The sequence below is a fragment of the Gracilinanus agilis genome, chromosome 1 (assembly GCF_016433145.1).
Source record: "Gracilinanus agilis isolate LMUSP501 chromosome 1, AgileGrace, whole genome shotgun sequence".
Classification (NCBI taxonomy): Eukaryota; Metazoa; Chordata; class Mammalia; order Didelphimorphia; family Didelphidae; genus Gracilinanus; species Gracilinanus agilis.
The window spans coordinates 25,568,489-25,587,623 of record NC_058130.1 but is presented as its reverse complement, the minus strand read 5'-3'; the positions used below and the strand labels follow the sequence as shown (position 1 = coordinate 25,587,623).

General features: G+C 38.1%; 1 protein-coding gene across 1 annotated transcript in view; it reads right to left on the bottom strand.

The window, feature by feature from the left end:
- PTPRG (protein tyrosine phosphatase receptor type G) overlaps positions 1-19,135 on the bottom strand; it is an 816,071-nt gene that overhangs the window by 257,057 nt on the left and 539,879 nt on the right. Inside the window, exon 5 of the mRNA XM_044675683.1 lies at positions 7,684-7,779. Within this exon, the coding sequence (XP_044531618.1) occupies positions 7,684-7,779 (96 nt within the window). The remainder of the gene's footprint in view (positions 1-7,683; positions 7,780-19,135) is intronic.

The window sequence follows — 19,135 nt, the reverse complement described above, 5'->3', positions numbered from 1 at the left end:
TCTCTCTCTCTCTTCTTTGCTCTCTCTCTCTCTCTTCTTTGCTCTCTCTCTCTCTCTCTCTCTCTCTCTCTCTTCTTTCCTCTCTCTCTCTTTCTCTGTTTCACACACCCCCCTCAATTGGAAAAGCCAAATCCCCCAAATTCATTTATGAAACCCTTGAGCCATTTCCTCATAGAACCGTGTCACACAGGGTAGTTGGTATGGATCCCAGGCTAGCCCACAAAAACCTGTTTAAGCCATAATTACACTACAAAACAACCACCGGAGAGGACTCTGCTTCTGTGGGAAATTGCTTTCAGAATTCCAACTTGGGATGCCAAGAACACACCTCCTTCTGTCTGCCACCTCCTTGGCTGTCATTTACTACCTGTGAAACCTTGGAGCAAGCCATTTGTCCTCTCTGGACTTCAGTCTCTACTATAAAACAAAAGGGTCGGAGTGAGAAGAACTCGGGTCCAAATCCTGGCTGCCTAAATGACAGAGCTCTGCAGCTGGCACCAGGAAATGAGGAAGACCTCCATTCAAATAAAACCTCAGGCTCTTACTGGTTATGTGAAAACAAGCAAGTCACTTAGCCTCCTTTAACCTCAATTTCCTCATCTGTAAAATGGGGATAATAAAAGGATCTACTTCTCCGGGTTGGTGTGAAGATCAAATGAGCTAACAAATGTAAAATACTCTATAAATCTCAAAGGGATACATAAATGTTAGCTGTTACATTTGTGACTTTGGGCTAGTCATTAGGCTAACATTTCTGGCCCTAAGTTGCCCCTTCTGCAAAATGTGTGGACTAGAAGACCTATGGGATCTCTTCCAACTCTAAACTTATGATCTTGAAACCCCAAAGCGAAGACCAGCCCTGAGTTCTTTCTCCATACTTCTCAAACAGTTCATTCATTCACTCTCTCTGCCTTTAATTCCACTGCTGTAAAAGCAAGTGTACCTATAGGACTCCGGGGTTTCAGGAGGTGAGGAACACTAAGAAGCTGGGGCTCTCTGCCAGGTAAATACCTAGAGTGCTTATCTAAATGGCTCCTTCTCTAATCCTTGCTTTCCTTCTGAGAACAGCCCCAAAACTTGATCTGTCTGGTTTCCCCTTTCCATGGACACCATTTTCTGCCTTCTGACTCAGGTCTCTCTCCACTCTGGCTTGCCAAAAAAACAGAAAGCATCCACTTGATCCTTCCTTTCTGTCCCTTCAGAAATCACGCAATAATTTTGTTTCTTTTCAAAAGTTTCTTATTGCTAACCAAAACAAGTCAGGCCTCCTTGTACATCCTTTCTCATTTCAACCCAGCAAGAAAAGACAAAGATGTACACATATGGATGATAAGAGCAAGATTTGGGGTTTCTTGAGTAGGAATCTTATGACAAATGGTGGTATCTCATGTGGATATGACACTTTGTAGTTTAAAATCAGCTTCACAGCCAGATACATTTCCAAGTGACGTTGAAGACTGATACATCTTTGGGGTATTTTTCTTTGACTAGAAGTTGAAGGGTGGGGTCTTGGAAGCCAAGAACAGGGTGGCTGAGAGGAGGAGAGGGAAGAAGAGATCACCTATATCTTATCCATTTTCAGCACTTCCCCAAGGTGTGGCCATTCAGTTGAACTGGGTAGCATACAGATAACCCTCTCTAATGATTAAGCATCCTATAACTGTGCCATGAAATGAAAGAAAGGATTGGTAGATGGAGAGAATGTCCAGTTAGCAGTTTGACTTTCCACTAGGGAAAGGGATCAGATGGGGAGAAGATCCAATGACTCAAATATGGGCAACAGAGCTGAACTAGTTAGCGTATTCATATTTGGGCTCCAAATAAAAATGTACAGGATTGAGAAGTCACAAAAAGCTACGTTACAGCTGCAAAGCAAACATGTAAATTATGAGGCAGCCAATACAGTTGTCTAAGTTAGGGTGTCAGAAAGAAGTACTAAAAAAGACAACCCATAAATAAATCAAGCGTACTGTGTATTTATTCTTTCAATGTTTGAAAAATATGCCTACGGCCCAGATCTCTGGGTGTACACCTTATAAAAATTGCATATCTCTGTCTGATGCAATGATTCTGAAGTAGCTGCATTTGGAACACAAGTAACACGCAGAAGGAGCGAGGTGCAAGGTAGAAGGAACCCTGGGAAGGCACTAAGGTTTTAAATGCAGTTATTCTTAAAGAATCATTTATTTGTACCCCTAAAAGTTCAGAAGCAGGCAGGATGCGAAAATACACGCTCAGAATTCAAATGTTAATTGTATCCTGGCTTTGAAAGATATGAACAGGAACTTCCCAAGAAATCATAAATTAAACATTAATTTTATGTTTCATAGAAATGCAAGATACCCAAAGCCATAAAATGGAGATGCCAAATGGTTGACAGGATAAAGGAATGTGAGATGAAACAACCGTCAACTGCCAACTTATAGCTACTAAGTTGTTAGATAGTTAGAAAAAAGCTTCTTAATAAGATTAAGAAATCCTTGCTAGATCAAATCCAAGTGGTTATAAAGTAAAGCTATGAAAAGTGACCAAATGTGATCTGGACACCATTCTGAATGATGAGAGGACCTTACTTAAGGCAATTAGAGGGTGAAGTCAAGACTTGTAAATTAAATTTGATTGCTAATGTTTTAAAAAAATAAATATTATTCCTCCATTTTATTTTTTATATGAAATCCAGATTTCCTGAATTTAGCTGAGTTTAAGTAAGATGCAAACGCAAGGTAAGGTATGAATTGTAGAATATTAAGAAAAAAATAAAGTTTCGTTACTCTCCTTTTTTTTTCTGGAAAGGTGATATCATTGTTGTGGGGAGTCTGTTGTAGATCTGTGTCTAAGAGAATTGTTTGGGGCACTCACAGGTTTCGTGACTTACCCCAGGTCACACAGACAGTACGTGTTCCCGTTGGGAATTAAATTCAAAATTTTCAATCCACGAAACTAGTTCTCTAGACAGGACTAATACCAGGATTGTTGCTCAGTTTTATTATTTTCAAATAATATAACAAACAAGGATAAACAAACAAACAAATAAATAAATATACACATATATTCTATAAAAACAAATACACATAAATATGTAATATATCTATATATCTGTATATATGCATAGGTGTGTGATCCAGCAAAAGTTCTTAAGAGAGCTTCCTTTTAAAAATTGATGACTGATTTAGAATAAGCATAACAGTATATTTTTAAAGTGTCTCTAAAAGGCTTCTTCTTATGTAATGGTTTAGATCTTACCTAAAACTCAGTTTCAATTATAATTAAAAAAAAAAATCTCTTCCCAGCTAGGGGACAATGGAGTTTCAGGCCAACAACCTTTGTCTTTTACACCAAAATTAAATTAAAGAGTCTTTACTATATCAAAATTTCTTTTTTTAAACACTAAAGTTCAAACTTGCAAGCTTAACCAGTAGGGTCAAAAGGTCCAGATATTATAGATTGTAGAATGAGAGAGAATTTCAAAATTGTCATAATTAAATAGCAATCATGCTTTTTCCTTATCCACTATACACTGGCAAAAAATGAAAAACCTTTAATTGAGTACTTACCTATGTTTCTAATACTTTTCTAAGCCCTGGGGATGCAGAAACAAGGGGCAAGATATTCCCTGAACTCAAAGAATTTACATCCTAATAGGGGAAGATTATATCTCTCATATATATATATATATGTATATATATGTGTGTGTATAATGTATAATTAGATCTTCTCAGATTAGAATGTAAATTTAATTTATTAATACTTAATAAATTAATAAAAATAATTAACATTAATTACTAAGTCCACAACTATGGAATGGTGGCCAGGTTGGGGTGTTTTAGTTTGCATAGTCACAGGTCTGATGAGTGAAGTATCAGGGCAATTGATTGACGCCCTTTCCAGAAATGGTAATTAATGCTGATTTGATCATTAATCCCAAGACAAGATGTGGAAGAGGAGTTTGAAGTGAGAATAAAATGTGCAAAGCAGGAGAATAACCAGAGAGCATTATGGTATACGATATTTGGAGATAGTTAGATATGGTGAGCTTTCTTCAGTTAGGAACACAAGGACCCTAGTTTAGTGTATTCACTCTGGACAAACAAAGAGATACCTGACTCATTTATACAATAGTCCAAAAGGCATGAGAAAGAATAAAGGAGACCACCCAATCTATTAGCACTAGAACAGTAGTAGCCTAGCATCTTTTAAGTACCTTCTATGTGCCAGGCAATATGGTAAGTGCTGAAAATACAAAGAAAAGCAATAAAATAAAATAGTAATACAGTCTCTGCTCTCAAAGAGCTTATACTTTAATGGTGGAGCAACATACAAAGAACTTTGTATTCAAATGATATATACAGGATAGCTAGACATAATTAATAGAGCGAAGCCACTAGAATTAAAAGGGATAGGGAAAGGTTTCTAGGAGAATATGGAGCTTTAACTGGGACCTGAAGGAATCTAGGGAATCTAAGAGGGAGAGATGAATTTGGAAGGTGTTCCAGGCACAAGGAGCAGCCAATTAAAAAAAAATCCAGAAGTGGGAGATGGAGTGTCTGTACAAAGAACTGTTCTATTTCTCTCTATTCTTTATATTTCATGATTTTGAGTCTATAGTTCAAGAAACAGATTTTGGAAAGAATTTCCATGACATATATTGGCCTTAGGGTCTTAGATGGAAAGAGCTTAGGACTTTAGATACGTAGATTGGAGGACAATTGAATTAGAATTGGAATGGGAACTCAGGGCATCTTGATGAAAGAATTGATATAGAATCTAAGCTCTAGGGAGAGTAAATCACTTCCCAAGTTCAAAGAAGTCATGAATGGTAGAAGCTGAATTTGAAACTAGGTCTTCTAACTTCAAATACAGTATCCTTTCCAATTGCTTCATTTTAAAGATCAGGAAAAGTGGTTTGCCCATGGTCATAATGCTTAAAATAATCAGAGGTGGGATTTGAATCCAGTACTTTTGACTCCAAAGACTGTGTTCTTTCTTTCTTTCTTTTTAATTTATTTTTATTTTATTGATTATGAAAAATTTTCCATGGTTACATGATTCATATTCTTTCCTTCCTCTCCTCCCACCCCTCTGCCACAGCCAACGTGCAATTCAACTGGGTTTTACATATGTCAATGATCAAGACCTATTTCCATATTATTGATATTTGCACTAGGGTGATTGTTTAGAGTCTGCATCCCCAATCATCTCCCCATTGACCCATGTAGTCAAGCAGTTGTTTTTCTTCTGTGTTTCTGTTCCCACAGTTCTTTCTCTGTCTGTGTTCTTTAAAATGTTCTATACTGCTTCCCCTCTGTTGATTTCTCTATAGAAATATTTTACTGGGCCAAAGTGGATAGTGGACATAGATTAGACCTATACTTTTTTTTTAAACCCTTAACTTCTGTGTATTGGCTCCTTGGTGGAAGAGTGGTAAGGGTGGGCAATGGGGGTCAAGTGAGTTGCCCAGGGTCACACAGCTAGAAATGTCCGAGGCCGGATTTGAACCCAGGACCTCCCGTCTCTAGGCCTGACTCTCAATCTACCAAGCTACCTAGACCTAAACTTTTATGAATATTAAGAACTTCCACGTGAGGAAATTCTCTTTCTCAATACATGTTGGCCCCTTCTAGTCTTGGAGAGTTGTCTAGAAAATTAATTGCTTAAAAGACTTGCCTAGGGTCAGTTAGCTTGTTGTGTTAGAGGTGAGACTGGAACTCAGGTCCTCTTGGTTTCTAAACCAGCACTCTATTCATGGTACCATGCTGCCACATAGTGGGCACATAATAAAGGCAGTTAAGTCAGTGAATGGGGTATAGGATATGGAATCGGGAAGATCTGAGTTTAAATTTGGCCTCATGAAGTTGTGAGACCCTGGGCCAGTCATTTAAACTCTGTTTGTCCCAGTTTCTTCAGCTATAAAATAATAATATAATAGGATAATAAAAGCACCTATTTCCTTGGAGTGTTGTGAGGATAAAATGACATACTATTTGTAAAGAGCATCTCAAACCTTAAAAAGCTATATAAATGCCATTATTATTTGCTTGTTTTTATTGATTTTACTGTATCAAGTAAGAGTTTCCCAACAAATGTCTCCTGACTTGCTTTATAATACCCCTGAAGTTCTCCTCCTGTCTTATCCTGAATGTTCTCTTTAGCCTACCAGAATGGAAGGATAAAAATCATTTTGAGGTGGTTTAAAATAAGCTTACCTTCCATCTTCCTCTCATGCCTCCATTTCCGTGCCCTAGCCAAACCCACTCTATCCACATCCCCATAATTTCATGCTTTTCAAACAGCTTATCTCATTTGATCATGCTGCCAGAGAGGATCATGGTAGCATAGATTGAAAGCCAGAAAGGATCTCAGAGGACTAAGTGGAGTCCAATCTCCTCACTTTACAGATGAGCAAGTGGGGTTCACAGGGGAAAAGTGACTTGTCCTACATCACATAAAAAATCAGTGTCAGGGATGAGATTTGAACCCAGTATGCTTCCCACTGTCCTACTCTGACATGCCCCATGTCACACATAAAGTCAGTATCAGGGATGAGATTTGAACCCATCTTCAGGGATGAGATTTGAACCCAGTATCGGGGATGAGATTTGAACCCAGTATGCTTCCCACTGTCCTACGTTGAGAAGAAAAGTAAAAAGGTGGGGAGGAGAAGGGAGAAGAGCTATAGAGAACATTCCTAGATGGGCTTGACATCATGTAAGAAGTAGAATGAAGCCTTTAGAAATAAAGGGTCTATTCTTCCTTATTAAAAATGAACAAACTCTTATTTTTATGTAAGAGCTTACATACATGTGCTTCCATCCCAAGATAACAAGAGATGAGAAAGATCTGAATCAATGATTTCTTGGAGCTTTCTTTGCCCCACCACAAAGCAAGTTTCCATTACATATACCTTGCAAAAGCTGTGTCTGCTTGTATGTCTTAGCTCACGCAGCCAGTCCATTTTGAGACTCACTGGTCTTTGAAAGCCATCCTGATACATTTCTCTGATCCCACCGTACACCCCAGAACCAGAACCCTTCTTCCCATCGACATGTCAAAATCACCCTGCTTGACAATCCTTTAATTGGACTTGGCTACGTGGCACGATCAGCAACCCATTCTGTGGAGTTCGGCAAGAGCTCTCGGAGTGCTGAACCAACACATCGGTGAAATGAACATTCATCTCAGGAAAATGCATTTTTTAAACGGGAGTGCATAAATTCACTGACGTGGAAATCTGGTCTCAATAAAAACTTAAGTTGCCATGGAAATGGAAGGGAGGGGGGAACGAGGGTCTCTACAAAAGCGACTGATGCTATTTATTAATCTACTCGCAAGCAAGGTCTAATTTTAAAGTTACCCCCCAGAAAACCACTTCTTACATCAGCCTCTTAATATGCTAAGAGAACCTGTTTCGCAAGCTTTAGCCAAGAAGTAAGATGTGCTCTCCAATCTGTGTACCAGTCAAGTAGCCATAAAATCAGAATAATTCATGCAAAAATTTTCATTATGTTTCTAAACATACTTATTTACATTTTAAATCACACATCCGACAATATGAAATATCTTTCATTTGGACAGGTGTGAACAAGAAAACAGATGCATCCATTAAACATGGAACAATTCAATGAATTTAAAAAAATACTTTGAGAACTCTCTGGTTAAAAGTACTTCAGCTACCAGTTCACTTACTTGAAAAAAGACAGCCACGGCTCCTATAATTCGGTTTTCTGAAATTGCTGTCTGAAAGCTGTCGAAGTCATCGGGATTGTAAAAATAAATCTGCATCTGTAAAAAAAAAAAAAAAAGGAAAATAAATGAGTTATCCACCTTGGACAGACTGGCTCAAGTCAAGTGTGCTAAGGCTGATACTCAGGATCCCAGTCAAACAAGAACTTTGACCAACTTTCTAAAAAAAAAATACTTACCTTCTGTCTTAGAATGGATACTAAGTATGGGTTCCAAGGCAGTAACAGTAAGGGCTAGGCAATAGGGATTAAATGACTTGCTCAGGGTCACATAGCTAGGAAGTGTCTGAGGTCAAATTTGAACCCAGAACCTCTTGGCTTTAGGACTGGTTCTCTATCCACTAAATCACCTAGCTGCCCCTCTCATTTTGTATTGATTTCTTCACTCTGCCAGGGGGTGAGTAATCTGTTTCATCATTATTCTTCTGGAATCTCAGATTGGTTAATACTCTGATAAGAAGTGAGTATGATAGTACTCCGCCCCATTTCAATTCCAGAGCTTATTTATCCCTTCCTCAATTTATGGGCTTATTTATCCAGAGCTTATTTATCCCTTCCTCAATTTATGGGCTCTTGAGGGAGAGCATTATGGACGTGGCTGATTGGTTAGGCAAGAAAGTAAGGCCAAATGTAAAGAAAAGATGAGAAAACATACCCTACTTCCTTTCTTTGCAGAGATGAGGGGACTCTAGGTGAGGAATACTTCCGCCCCTACTTGATGTACTAGTCAGTTTGACTGAATCGCTTTCCCTCTTTTCTCATCTCATTTTTATTCTTTGAGGGATATATGTACGAATGAAGGTGCTGGGTAAAAAAAAGTTATTGATGGGAATTAAAGTTTTAAAAAGAAGATTAGAATAAGGATGATAGACGTACAGATGAGGGTGGTGAAGAAGAAGGAGAAGAGGTGGAAGCCAGGGAGACTGTAGTCAGACAGGGCAATTTCAAAAGAAAAGGTTTTATTAGTAAAGCAATTTTGAATGATGGTGATGTTTAATATGTAGCTAAGCTGGCACTGGTTGATGAAGGTGGAGAAAGAGTTTTACCTATTGAAGAATTCAAGGGAATGAAGGCAGCATGGTGGTAGATGGATTATTTAATTAGAAATAATCTTTGAGGATAATTTTAAATGAACACATATTTGATATATATATATATGTATTTGTATTTATATATATTTATATGTATATGTATGTAGGATTGACACTTGATGAAGGACTTATAATGTTTATAGATACTTAGACAATTATACAATTCTAAGAGACATGCTCAATGACACATTTTGATAACTGAATCAGAAATCTAACAAAGGCAAAGCAAATGGGGCTTAATGTCATGCTTACAAAATTTAGATGGGTATAATCTGCAGCCCTCTGGGTCATATATTGTAGTGATTGCAAACATGCTGAGGTTAGATGTTGTCCCCCTACAATAGCTGAACCCCTGAACCCCTTCCCTGTCCTCAGTTCTCTCATGTTCTCTTCTATCTCATCAAAAGAGTCTTATCCTTCAGCAGTAAAGAAACCTTTAGTATTGTGGGGTGTACTTGAACCCCTTGGTAGCCATAATCTTGGTGAATATTGGCCACACTGCATATATAACTATTTCTAGTTATATAGTCTCATTCTCGATACAAAGACAACAGTGAAATTATCTGGATAGATTGCATAGATGTGATTGGTATTTGCCATGAAACATTTGTATTTTGTATTTCCTTTGCCCAGGACTCTTCCTTTAGCCTACCTGATAAATAAATCAACTTAACTTTACTGTCTAAAATCCTTTTAAGAAATAACAACAACAAAAAAATCAGCCCATAGAATTCTTTTGTACATCCAATATTGAGAAGAGCTCCTAGACCTCTTATGAGTTTCAATAAAAGATATGGAGTCTTCTCGACTTTTCAGAGCTCTTCTAGACCTCAGAGAAAACCAGATCTAAACTGATAGCACCCAATTTCTCCTGCTCTCCCTTCTCAAAGTGACCCTTTCCTAGACTGATCTCTCACTCTCAAGATTGAGTCAGTGACTTGAAATTAAAGAAGTCCCAGTTCCCCCTCCTTTCCACATAGATCTAAGCTATGATTACTGACTGGAGCAGTTTATTAGACCACACTTATTAGCAGGTCCCAGGTCAAAAGACAGTGACAGGCATTGAGTACGAGGAATAGAAGTTAAGACAACAAAGTATTTCTGTTTTGAAAGGTACTGCTGGGAGGTAAGAAGAAAGGGTAGGATGAGAGTTGAAGTTTAGGAGACCTTGGTATAGAGTATTTTGTCATATATGCAAGTAAATGCGTATATTCCACCCCTTCCACCCCCATTGGCTGCACTTTCTTCTTATCACTGCCTCAGTCCCCCAGTTCCTTAGTTTCCATTGGTTCTGTCAGTTTCTTACAAATGTGGTGCCTCCAGGTTTGGACAGCTTTAGCCTTCATGAATTTACACGGAGAAAAATCCATTCATTGAGGTTCAAATTAAAACCGTTCAATCCTGGGTGAATTGCTTTGGGTTCAATGCAACTAAACTAGAGAGAAACTCCTTAGTTTTCAGTAAATTCAGAAAATTACATTTCACTTCCTTGTTAAAATAGAGGTTCTCCAATTTGACCTGTTTGCAGAGTGCAACCGTAAGAGTGAAACCGGGGAGAGAAAGCAGTTATTGTTTAATGTATGTCTTGTGAAGTAGGGGATGGAAAATATTTAAATATTTTCTTCAAGGGCACTTTCATCTATAACTTTAGTTATTTTTTTAAAAGAGGAATTGATTTTGAGAATTTTTTTGCGGGGGGGGGGGGATGATATGGATTAGGAAAGATCTTATCCAAACACCCTACTGGGAACTAAGATGATGATTTTTTTCCCCCAGACGCAGGCCTCCCACCGAGTGATCTGCTGAATTATGTTAGCATGGGGCAGAAAGAAGAGAAGAGGGAAGAGAAAAGAGAAAGTAGGCAATGTGAGTTGGGTAAGGTGAGAGGTGAGGAGGGAGAGAAAGGAAGGATGAAGGTGAAAAAAGGAGAGATGAGTGAGTAAAGAAAGACATTTGTTATTTTCAGAAAGGATTAGAAAACTCTTTGGAATAGACCAGTTTCTGCAATGGACAGAGAGAGAGGAGGAATTATTGATTCGGTACATTCAGGGAAGAAAACAGGCACCATTGAAACCTCACATTGTCCACCAGGGCTGTGCTAAATCCAATTGTTCTCCCTCCTGGTCTCCCTCTGCTATCTTGTCCTGCTCTCATTAAGACATAATTCACTTGCCTCAGTTAAAAAAAATCATACCGATTGCAAGCCACCACAAATATTTCAATATATAAGGAAGAAAAAGAAAAGGAAATTGTCTTTTAAAATGAGTTGCTCATAAAGATCCAATCTTTCCCTGTTAGCTGTGTCACCTTGGAAAAGTCACTTAATCCTTACTGCCTAATCTTTGCCACCCTTCTGTCTTGAAACCAGTATACAGTATTGATTCTAAGATGGAAGGCAAGAGTTTTCATTTTTAAAAATTTAGTTATTGAATTTCCTATACCTCTGTATTTGTTTCTTCATCTGTAAAATGGGGGAGTTGGAGTTAAGATCTGTTGAGGTCCCTTCCAGCTCTAGACCTAGGATCCCATGATCCTTTATGAACCCAAGGAAGAAGTTTTCCATTACAAAGACAATGTATGCCAAATCTATCAATGATAACATTTATATGGCGATTTCAAGTTTGAAAGGGGCTCTGAGGACATCATCCCATCCCATCTCATCTGAACCTCGAGATACCCTGGGAGGTGGGGGTTCCAGTCAAATAGCCACATTCCAAGCATTTAGGAAGAAAGAGAGGAAGAACATTTATTAAGTGTTTAGAATTCTGTTTTATGACAGAACCAGGGCTGTACAGATAAATGTTTAGCAACTAAAATGGGCTATTAACATTTTCTGAATACCTTTCTTAAGTCTAGACAATCAACAAGACAATAAAATCCAGATTTTGTAGCATTTGATGATTTCCCCAGGGTAAATGTCCACATTGAAAATTTAACAATCAACTCTTTCCAGCTGGCTCCAGAATGACCTGGCCAGAAAACACATGGATATTTCTTTGTGGGTGTCTCTTCTCCCTCGCCCTAGCCTCTCCCCATCCCTCTTCCCAACAGTCCAAGGTACTTATATTCCACAAAGGTAACATTCAACCTGATTATCACCTGACACTATCATGCTATTACAGAATGGAACTTGACATGGTAAGAAACAGATAGCATCACAAAAGCCCCAATCAGTGAACAAAACAGGAGCTAAACTATAGATATTGAAAACATATGGTAAAGGCTTAAAGAAGCTGTTCCTATGTAACATTTCCCTTCCCTTTCTGAAGTACATGCTTCACAGCAGTCAACTTTACAATATTGTAGGGTACAAGGATATGGTATTCATATAGGCACACCAAAACATGGGTTTCTCTGCCCATTTTCCCCCTCTAATTTCTCACTTTTTTCCCTCCTGATCTGAGTGCTAAAGAAGACAAATGTCATAAGATAATAGCTGTTTAATGGTCATCTAAATAGGAGAGCACAGGATTTTCCCAAAAGAAGCATGGTAGAGTAGGAAGGGGGCTGGATTGGAGTTCAAATTTCACCTCTATCATTTGCTACTAAGTATGACAAATTATCTGAGCCTCAGTTTCTTTATCTGTAAAATGAGAGGGATGGAATCGCTGGCCTCTAAAGTCCCTTCCAGGCTCAAGAGCTAGGATTCTGTGATAGGTTAATATATATATTTTTAGGAATTATTTGTCAATATTTATTGTTTTATAGATTTAAATATTAATGTTGTTATTTGTTTAGTGATAAAGGTGAGCCTTAGAGTCAACTTTCAATGATGTGTGCTAATGGCAGGCACAGGCAGAATTTCACCAATCCATTGAGAAACATTTATTAAGTGCCTAGAAGGTACTTTCTACATGAAGTCCTTCCTGATGGCTCTTTTCCCATCCTGTTAATGAACTCCTTGAACCATCTTTATATTTAACTGCCTTTTGCTTTCTTGTATATGCCCTTGCTGCCTCCCTCATTCACACAGAAGTTAGTTGTGAGTAAAGAGTTTTTCATTCACTGTCTTTGGATATATACATATAAATATTATGTTATGTTATGCTATATATAAACATTCCCTTGTTTTGCTTCCTTGCTGGCCTCATCCATTCCTCATGAAGGGATGGCTTGGGTTTAGGACAATGCCATTTGCTTATAACCATTCCTGCTGGCATGGAAGAGTGCTGGGATGAAGAGACAGTTAGACAGCCTCCTCCCTAGCCTCATAGCTTGTCCATGTTCCCAATCTGATTGTGCTTGGGCTTCAAACTAGCTCCCTCAACAACATTACTAACCATACTGTTAAGCTGCCATACATGCTCTGTTTTCTGCTTGTGCCTTCATGCCTCTCTTGACATACAATCAAGGATGCATGGGTGGTGGTGGGTGGCACTAGGTAGCTCAGTGGATAGAGAGCCAGAGCCAGGAGGTCCTGGGTTCAAATCTGACCTCAGAAACTTCCTACCTGTGTAAAAACATTTCACTCCCATTGCCTAGCCCTTAGTGCTCTTTTGCCTTGGAAACAATACATAGTATTCATTCTAATACAAAAGATGAGGGTTTGAAAAAAATGCACAGGGGCTGAATCTCACGTGGCTATGCCAACAACAGGAAAAAGTCCTGAATTTTTTTTATTGGTGTGTTTAATAGCTTGGGGAAAATGAATGATTATAGGCAGCTGCTAACCCTTTTGCTTCCTATTCACTGCTCTTTTCAAGTCAATCTTCTCAAAGAGTCTAACGCCAGGTTTCTCACAAGACCATTCACATCTCCCCTCTTTCACTTCATTTCAATCAGCCACCTGCATCTATTGCTCATGGCTCTTGGCAAGGCAAGTGTGAGAAGCACAAGGATGAAATCTAGGGGGTCCCAAAAATCTTAGTGAGTCCCTAAGCTATTAAAGTTTTCGACTGCACTGAGATTTTTGGGACACCCTGTAACAGACATGGCACTGATGATTCATGGGGAGTCAGTAATTTGCCTGACCATAACTCCCTTTTCTTTCATAGAAAGAACAGCCACTGAAAGTAAAGCAAAAAGTGAAATATTCAAAAGAGCTGGCCAATTTCTTAGAGCCTCTGCCAGGTAGGGGATGCAAAGTGTTCCTTGTGCTGGAATCTTAGAACTCAGCTCAGGAGTGTATTTTTAGATGAATACAGCTCTAAATACTAGCAGGTACACAATATTTTTTTTAATAAGCAGTATTTATTTATTTATTTATTGTTTTTTTGATTGAAAAAAATTTAATTAATTAGTTTAGAATATTTTTCCATGGCTACATGATTCATGTTCTTTCCCTCCCACAACTTCCTCCCCCCCAATAGCCAACACACAATTCCACTAGGTTTTACATGTTTCACACAATAGGTTTTTAAAAGAAATTCAGAAGCATTAAAATCAATATTCTGAAATATTTGCTTTATATATTATTAATCATTGAACATGCTAATCTTTAATTATTTCCCTTATTTTCACCGATAGCCCTGTAACATGGAATCATCCTCAACTACTTTACGAGGGGGTTCCAAATTTTTTAGTTTTTGGGTGGGGTGGGGGGGGAGGGGAGAACCTTTCCTCCCTGCCAAAACCAGTAACAAAACTCATTGAAGTTTGGTGACTTACACAAAGCTTAGCCTGACCATATATCACTCAACATGCTGGGGTTAGAGAAAGGGGTGTAGATCTCTGTTCTTTCTTCACCCTCCTCCTTCCTACATGGAGCTGGTTATTACATTTTAAGTGTTTGTAAGAGATGATTTTTAAGAAACTGTAATTTCATTGATATAATAATTTTATCACCTTTCTTTCTCTAGATGTGGCACACTTCTAGTTATAACATATGTCCATGGTAAGAGTCATGCCATGTTCTTCCAATTTTTTACTAGGGCGTGCTTCATTTTAAATTTATTTCAAATCCAAATGACTGAAGGCAAAAACAAGATATTTTGAGCAGCTAGGCTACCTGAGCACAGGATTGTAGAATTTGAGATTTGGAAAGGACCTTAGAGAGCATTTTAAAAAATCAGTGAAGAAGCTGAGGCTCAAAGAGGTGCTAAGGGATGCACTTGGGCGATAGGATGGCTGGTGAATGATTGCTGTCTTTGAGTATCTGGAGGGTGGTCATGTAGGAGAGAGCTTAGATTAGTTCTGCTTGGTCCTGGGGACTTAGACTAGTTCTGCTTGTCCCCAGAAGACAGAACCATAAGCAGTGGATGAGAAGGGCAGAAGAGGAGCAACAGGTTTGATGAAAGGACTGAGTTCCTTACAATCAGAGTTGTCTCAAAGGAGAATGGGCTGCCTCTGGGCTTCCTTTCCCTTAAGGTTTTTAAGCAAAGTCTGGAGGATCCCTTGTCCAATAGGAGTAGAGGGATCCTTTTCTAACTGTGTTGATGGCCTTTGAAGACTTCTAGCTCTGAGATTCTGTGAATACTTCTGTGACATCCCTTGTGGAAGAGCATTTCCAACAACTCTGCTCCAATTTCATGAATGCAGCCAACTCACCTGATAGTGGGGCAGAAGAAGCATGACATCTTGAAATTAGGGAGAGCAACTGGCCTTCTGGCTCTCTGCATGGACCCTGGACCAGAATTGTGGGTCACTGTCATTTCACAATGGAAAGTTTCAATGAATGCTACTTAGTCTCTACAGGGAGATCCTGTTTCCTTAGACAGCATATGAGACAGGAGAATGGAAATCAAAGGGCATCTTTGACATTTCGCCCACCTCTGCAGTGTAGTTTGTTATTTAGAGTCCCGAGTTCAAATTTTTCCATAACCACTTACAAGCTATGTGACCCTGACCACATCACTCAACTTCCTTCTCAGTTTCAGCATCCTCACTTATAAAATGAAGACAATAACCTATGTCACAGAGTTATTGTGACTATACATTTATATGTAAAATATGATATATATATGTGTGTATATGAATATATACATGTATACACAGACGAAAGCACAGAGCAAACTTTAAAGCATATAAATATGATTATCATTATCAATTATTGGGAGAGAGGGGAAGAGCTATTATCAAGAGACATGAGGATGGGGATAAATATGTTTTCTCTTTGAACAAATATCTACCAGAAAAATTTCCTTATTTTGGCAATCCTTTGACTTTTACTGAAATTCTTTCTTACTCCCTTAGCTTCCAATGGATAATTCTCCCGTGCATGGATGCTTCTAGGAAGCTCAGTGGATAGAGCTTTGGATCTAGAGACAAGAAGACCCGAGTTCAATTTTAGCCTTTTGAGTGATCCTAAGGAAGTCACTTAATCTCTCTGCCTCAGTTTTTTCATCTATAAAACAGGGATGATAATAATAGCACTTTTCTCATGGAATTGTGGTAAGGATAAAATGATCTATTTATAAAAGTACTTCAAATATCTTAAAGACTTTTATGAGTAATAATAATAGCCATCATCATAATAATTATTATTGTTATTATTATTATTATTATTATTATTATTGTGGCTATGTCATCAGACCAAGTTTGATATCCTGGGAACACTAAGGAGAAGGGTGGGGGGAAAATCTGTGTCTCCAGCTATATCTTAAACTCATTTGTATTTCACGAATAGGAAAATAGCCTCTCTGGTGTTTATGCTCTTTATAATATGAAACTTTTTAGAAATTGCTTTGTACCCGGAGTAACTGCCACATGATTCACCATGAAATGAAGTCTGGAAAATCGTTTTGGATAAATGGAACTATAAATTCAATAGAATTTCCATGACAACATAGATTGCAACACTCCACCACAAATAAAAGGTTATAAATCATTCAAAATCCAACTAGGAATCGGCGATATGTCTTCTGTTTTGAAATACAAGAAATCTTTGAAATATGGTTCGTCGGTTCTCCACTCACCAAAAGTTCTTCCTAACTGCTCTTTGCTCTCACTCTGATATTTCATTTAGTATTTCACTAAAGGTATTTTGGGAAGGAAAACAATAGTTTCATGCATTTAGAAGTATATTAATTGAAAAAATAACAACCAGGTATAATGAGATAATTCCTCTGCCTCTCTCACAATTTAAGTACCTCTCAGTAGAATGTGAAAAAAAAGGCTAGTTATACATGGATTACCTAGAAAACCAAAATATCTGCTGAATAGTCAAATACCAGAAGGCTTTGGTATCCATAAGAGAAAGATTAGTACAAAGCAAACTCAACATGTGAAACTCCTGGCAAGGATTGTCACTGCTTGAATTCATGTAAATCAAGGATATTAGTTTAGGAGATAACTATATAGGGGATAACTATATATTAGTTTAGGGGAAATATTTTCTAGATAGGTTCCCAATAGCCATGTGGCTTTCTGAATAGGAACATCATCTAATCAATAGCTTTGTCTCTTGGCTCTTTTTTTTTTTAAACCTTACTTTCCATCTTAGAATCAATACTGTGCATTGGTTCCAAGGCAAAATAGTGGTAAGGGCTAGGCAGTGGGGATTAAGTGATTTGCCCAGGGTCACACAGCTAGGAAATATCTGAGGCTAGAACTGAACCCAAGACTTCCCATCTCTCGACCTGCCTCTCAATCTCTTGAGACCCCACCCCATTGGCTCTTTAAAAAGCTCCTCTTAACTAATTTGATTTGACTGTTTTTTTTTGGTACAAGTTGAGTGAACCTCGTTACAAGCTATCCTAGGTACCCAAAGATGTGTTCAGGATACAGTAGAAGAAGGGCATTTCCAGTGAGCTCTTTTCATTTAGCAAGGAGAGGTTATTTCAGTGCTTCTATTCACAGAGTTTCCCTTAGAACTCTAGCCTTAATGAGAGAGCTAGCAGGGGTTGGTGATGACAAGGAACGGCCATGGACCAGAGGAGAGCTAGCTTGTAAAAATGTGGCTCATACTTCCAATCAAGGGCTCACCTAAATAACATCAAATTACATCAGACAGATATAACTGGCAGATGCATTTGGACAGACAAATAGATCTAAGAGGAAGGGAAGGGAAGAAGCGTTTATATAGCATTTACTCTGTGAAAAGTGTTAGGGTAGGCACTTTAAAAATATTATCTCCCAACAACTTTGAAAAGTAGGAGCCATTATTAGCTCTATTTTACAGTTAAGGCAACTGAGGTAAATGACTTTCCAAGAGTTGTCCAGGTAGTAAGTAAAATCAGTGGCCTGATTTTAACTTGCCACCTAAATGCCTGAGTATTACTTTCCTCAAATGAAAAATAGGAAGATCAGCCTTAAGAAATGTTCTTTGAGCATCGCTCTGTCTCTATCTGTCTCTATCTGAGTGTCTGTCTCTCTGACATCCTGTCTCTCTCATTCCCCACCCCCCTCACTCAACATGATCTTTCTGTATCCTCTATTTCACTGAAATTCCTTTTTCATTCTAGCATTGAGGTGAACTTGAAAAGCTTCACCTGCTTTCTCCAAAATATGTGATTAGCTCTATAGAGCCTCCTGGATGAAAATGAGATTTATTTAGCCTAGAAGTCTCCTACCTTACCACAAAATAGCAGTGCATGAATGTTCGGTAAATACTTGCGACTACAGAAAAGAAGAAATCTAAACAAAAGTTCTGAAAGTAAAATAAAACCTTGGCTGAGCTGGAATCCTGGATGAAAAGTGAAAATAGGTTACATAGCAAGGACTTTTTAGGAAGTTGCTTAATGTCTCTGTGGTAAGGATAATGGACTTTTGCCAATGTAATTGTTTTGATCAGAGTCCAGAAAACTGTTGGAGGAAAGATCTGCATCCCTGTGAATTTCCCAGAGTGTGACCTTGGATGTCGTAATTATGAGATTATGAAATCTTGAATTTTGTAATCTTATAAGCAGAAGAGCAATATAATTAGTGGAAAGCACACTGGACAAGAAGTCCCAGCTCTACTGCATGTGACCTTGAACAAATCACTTTTACCCACCTGGGCTTTGGACTGCTGATGGGTAAAATGGGGTAGCCCTACCTAGCTCATAGCATGATGTCAGAGACCAAATGAGGTAGTATTTATGAAAGTATTGTTGGAGCTATGAAGTGCTATTCAAGATGATGTTTTGCAATTCTCCTTACATAAAAGAAGATGGTTCTATGGGCAAACCATGGCTTTGTACTTCCTAACTAAGAATCATACCCTGGAAAAGGAGGGTAGAGACTTATTTTAGATTAGAAACTGAGGCATTGAAATTAGTCTTGAAATTGTTAGAAGTTCTGGGCCAATATTCGGAAGTACAGTTTTGCAAAGAGGTTAACAACTTTCATTAACTAAATCAAAAAGGCAATATATATATATATATGTATATATATATATATATATATATATATATATATATAGTATATAAGTATAGTGCTTAGAGAGAA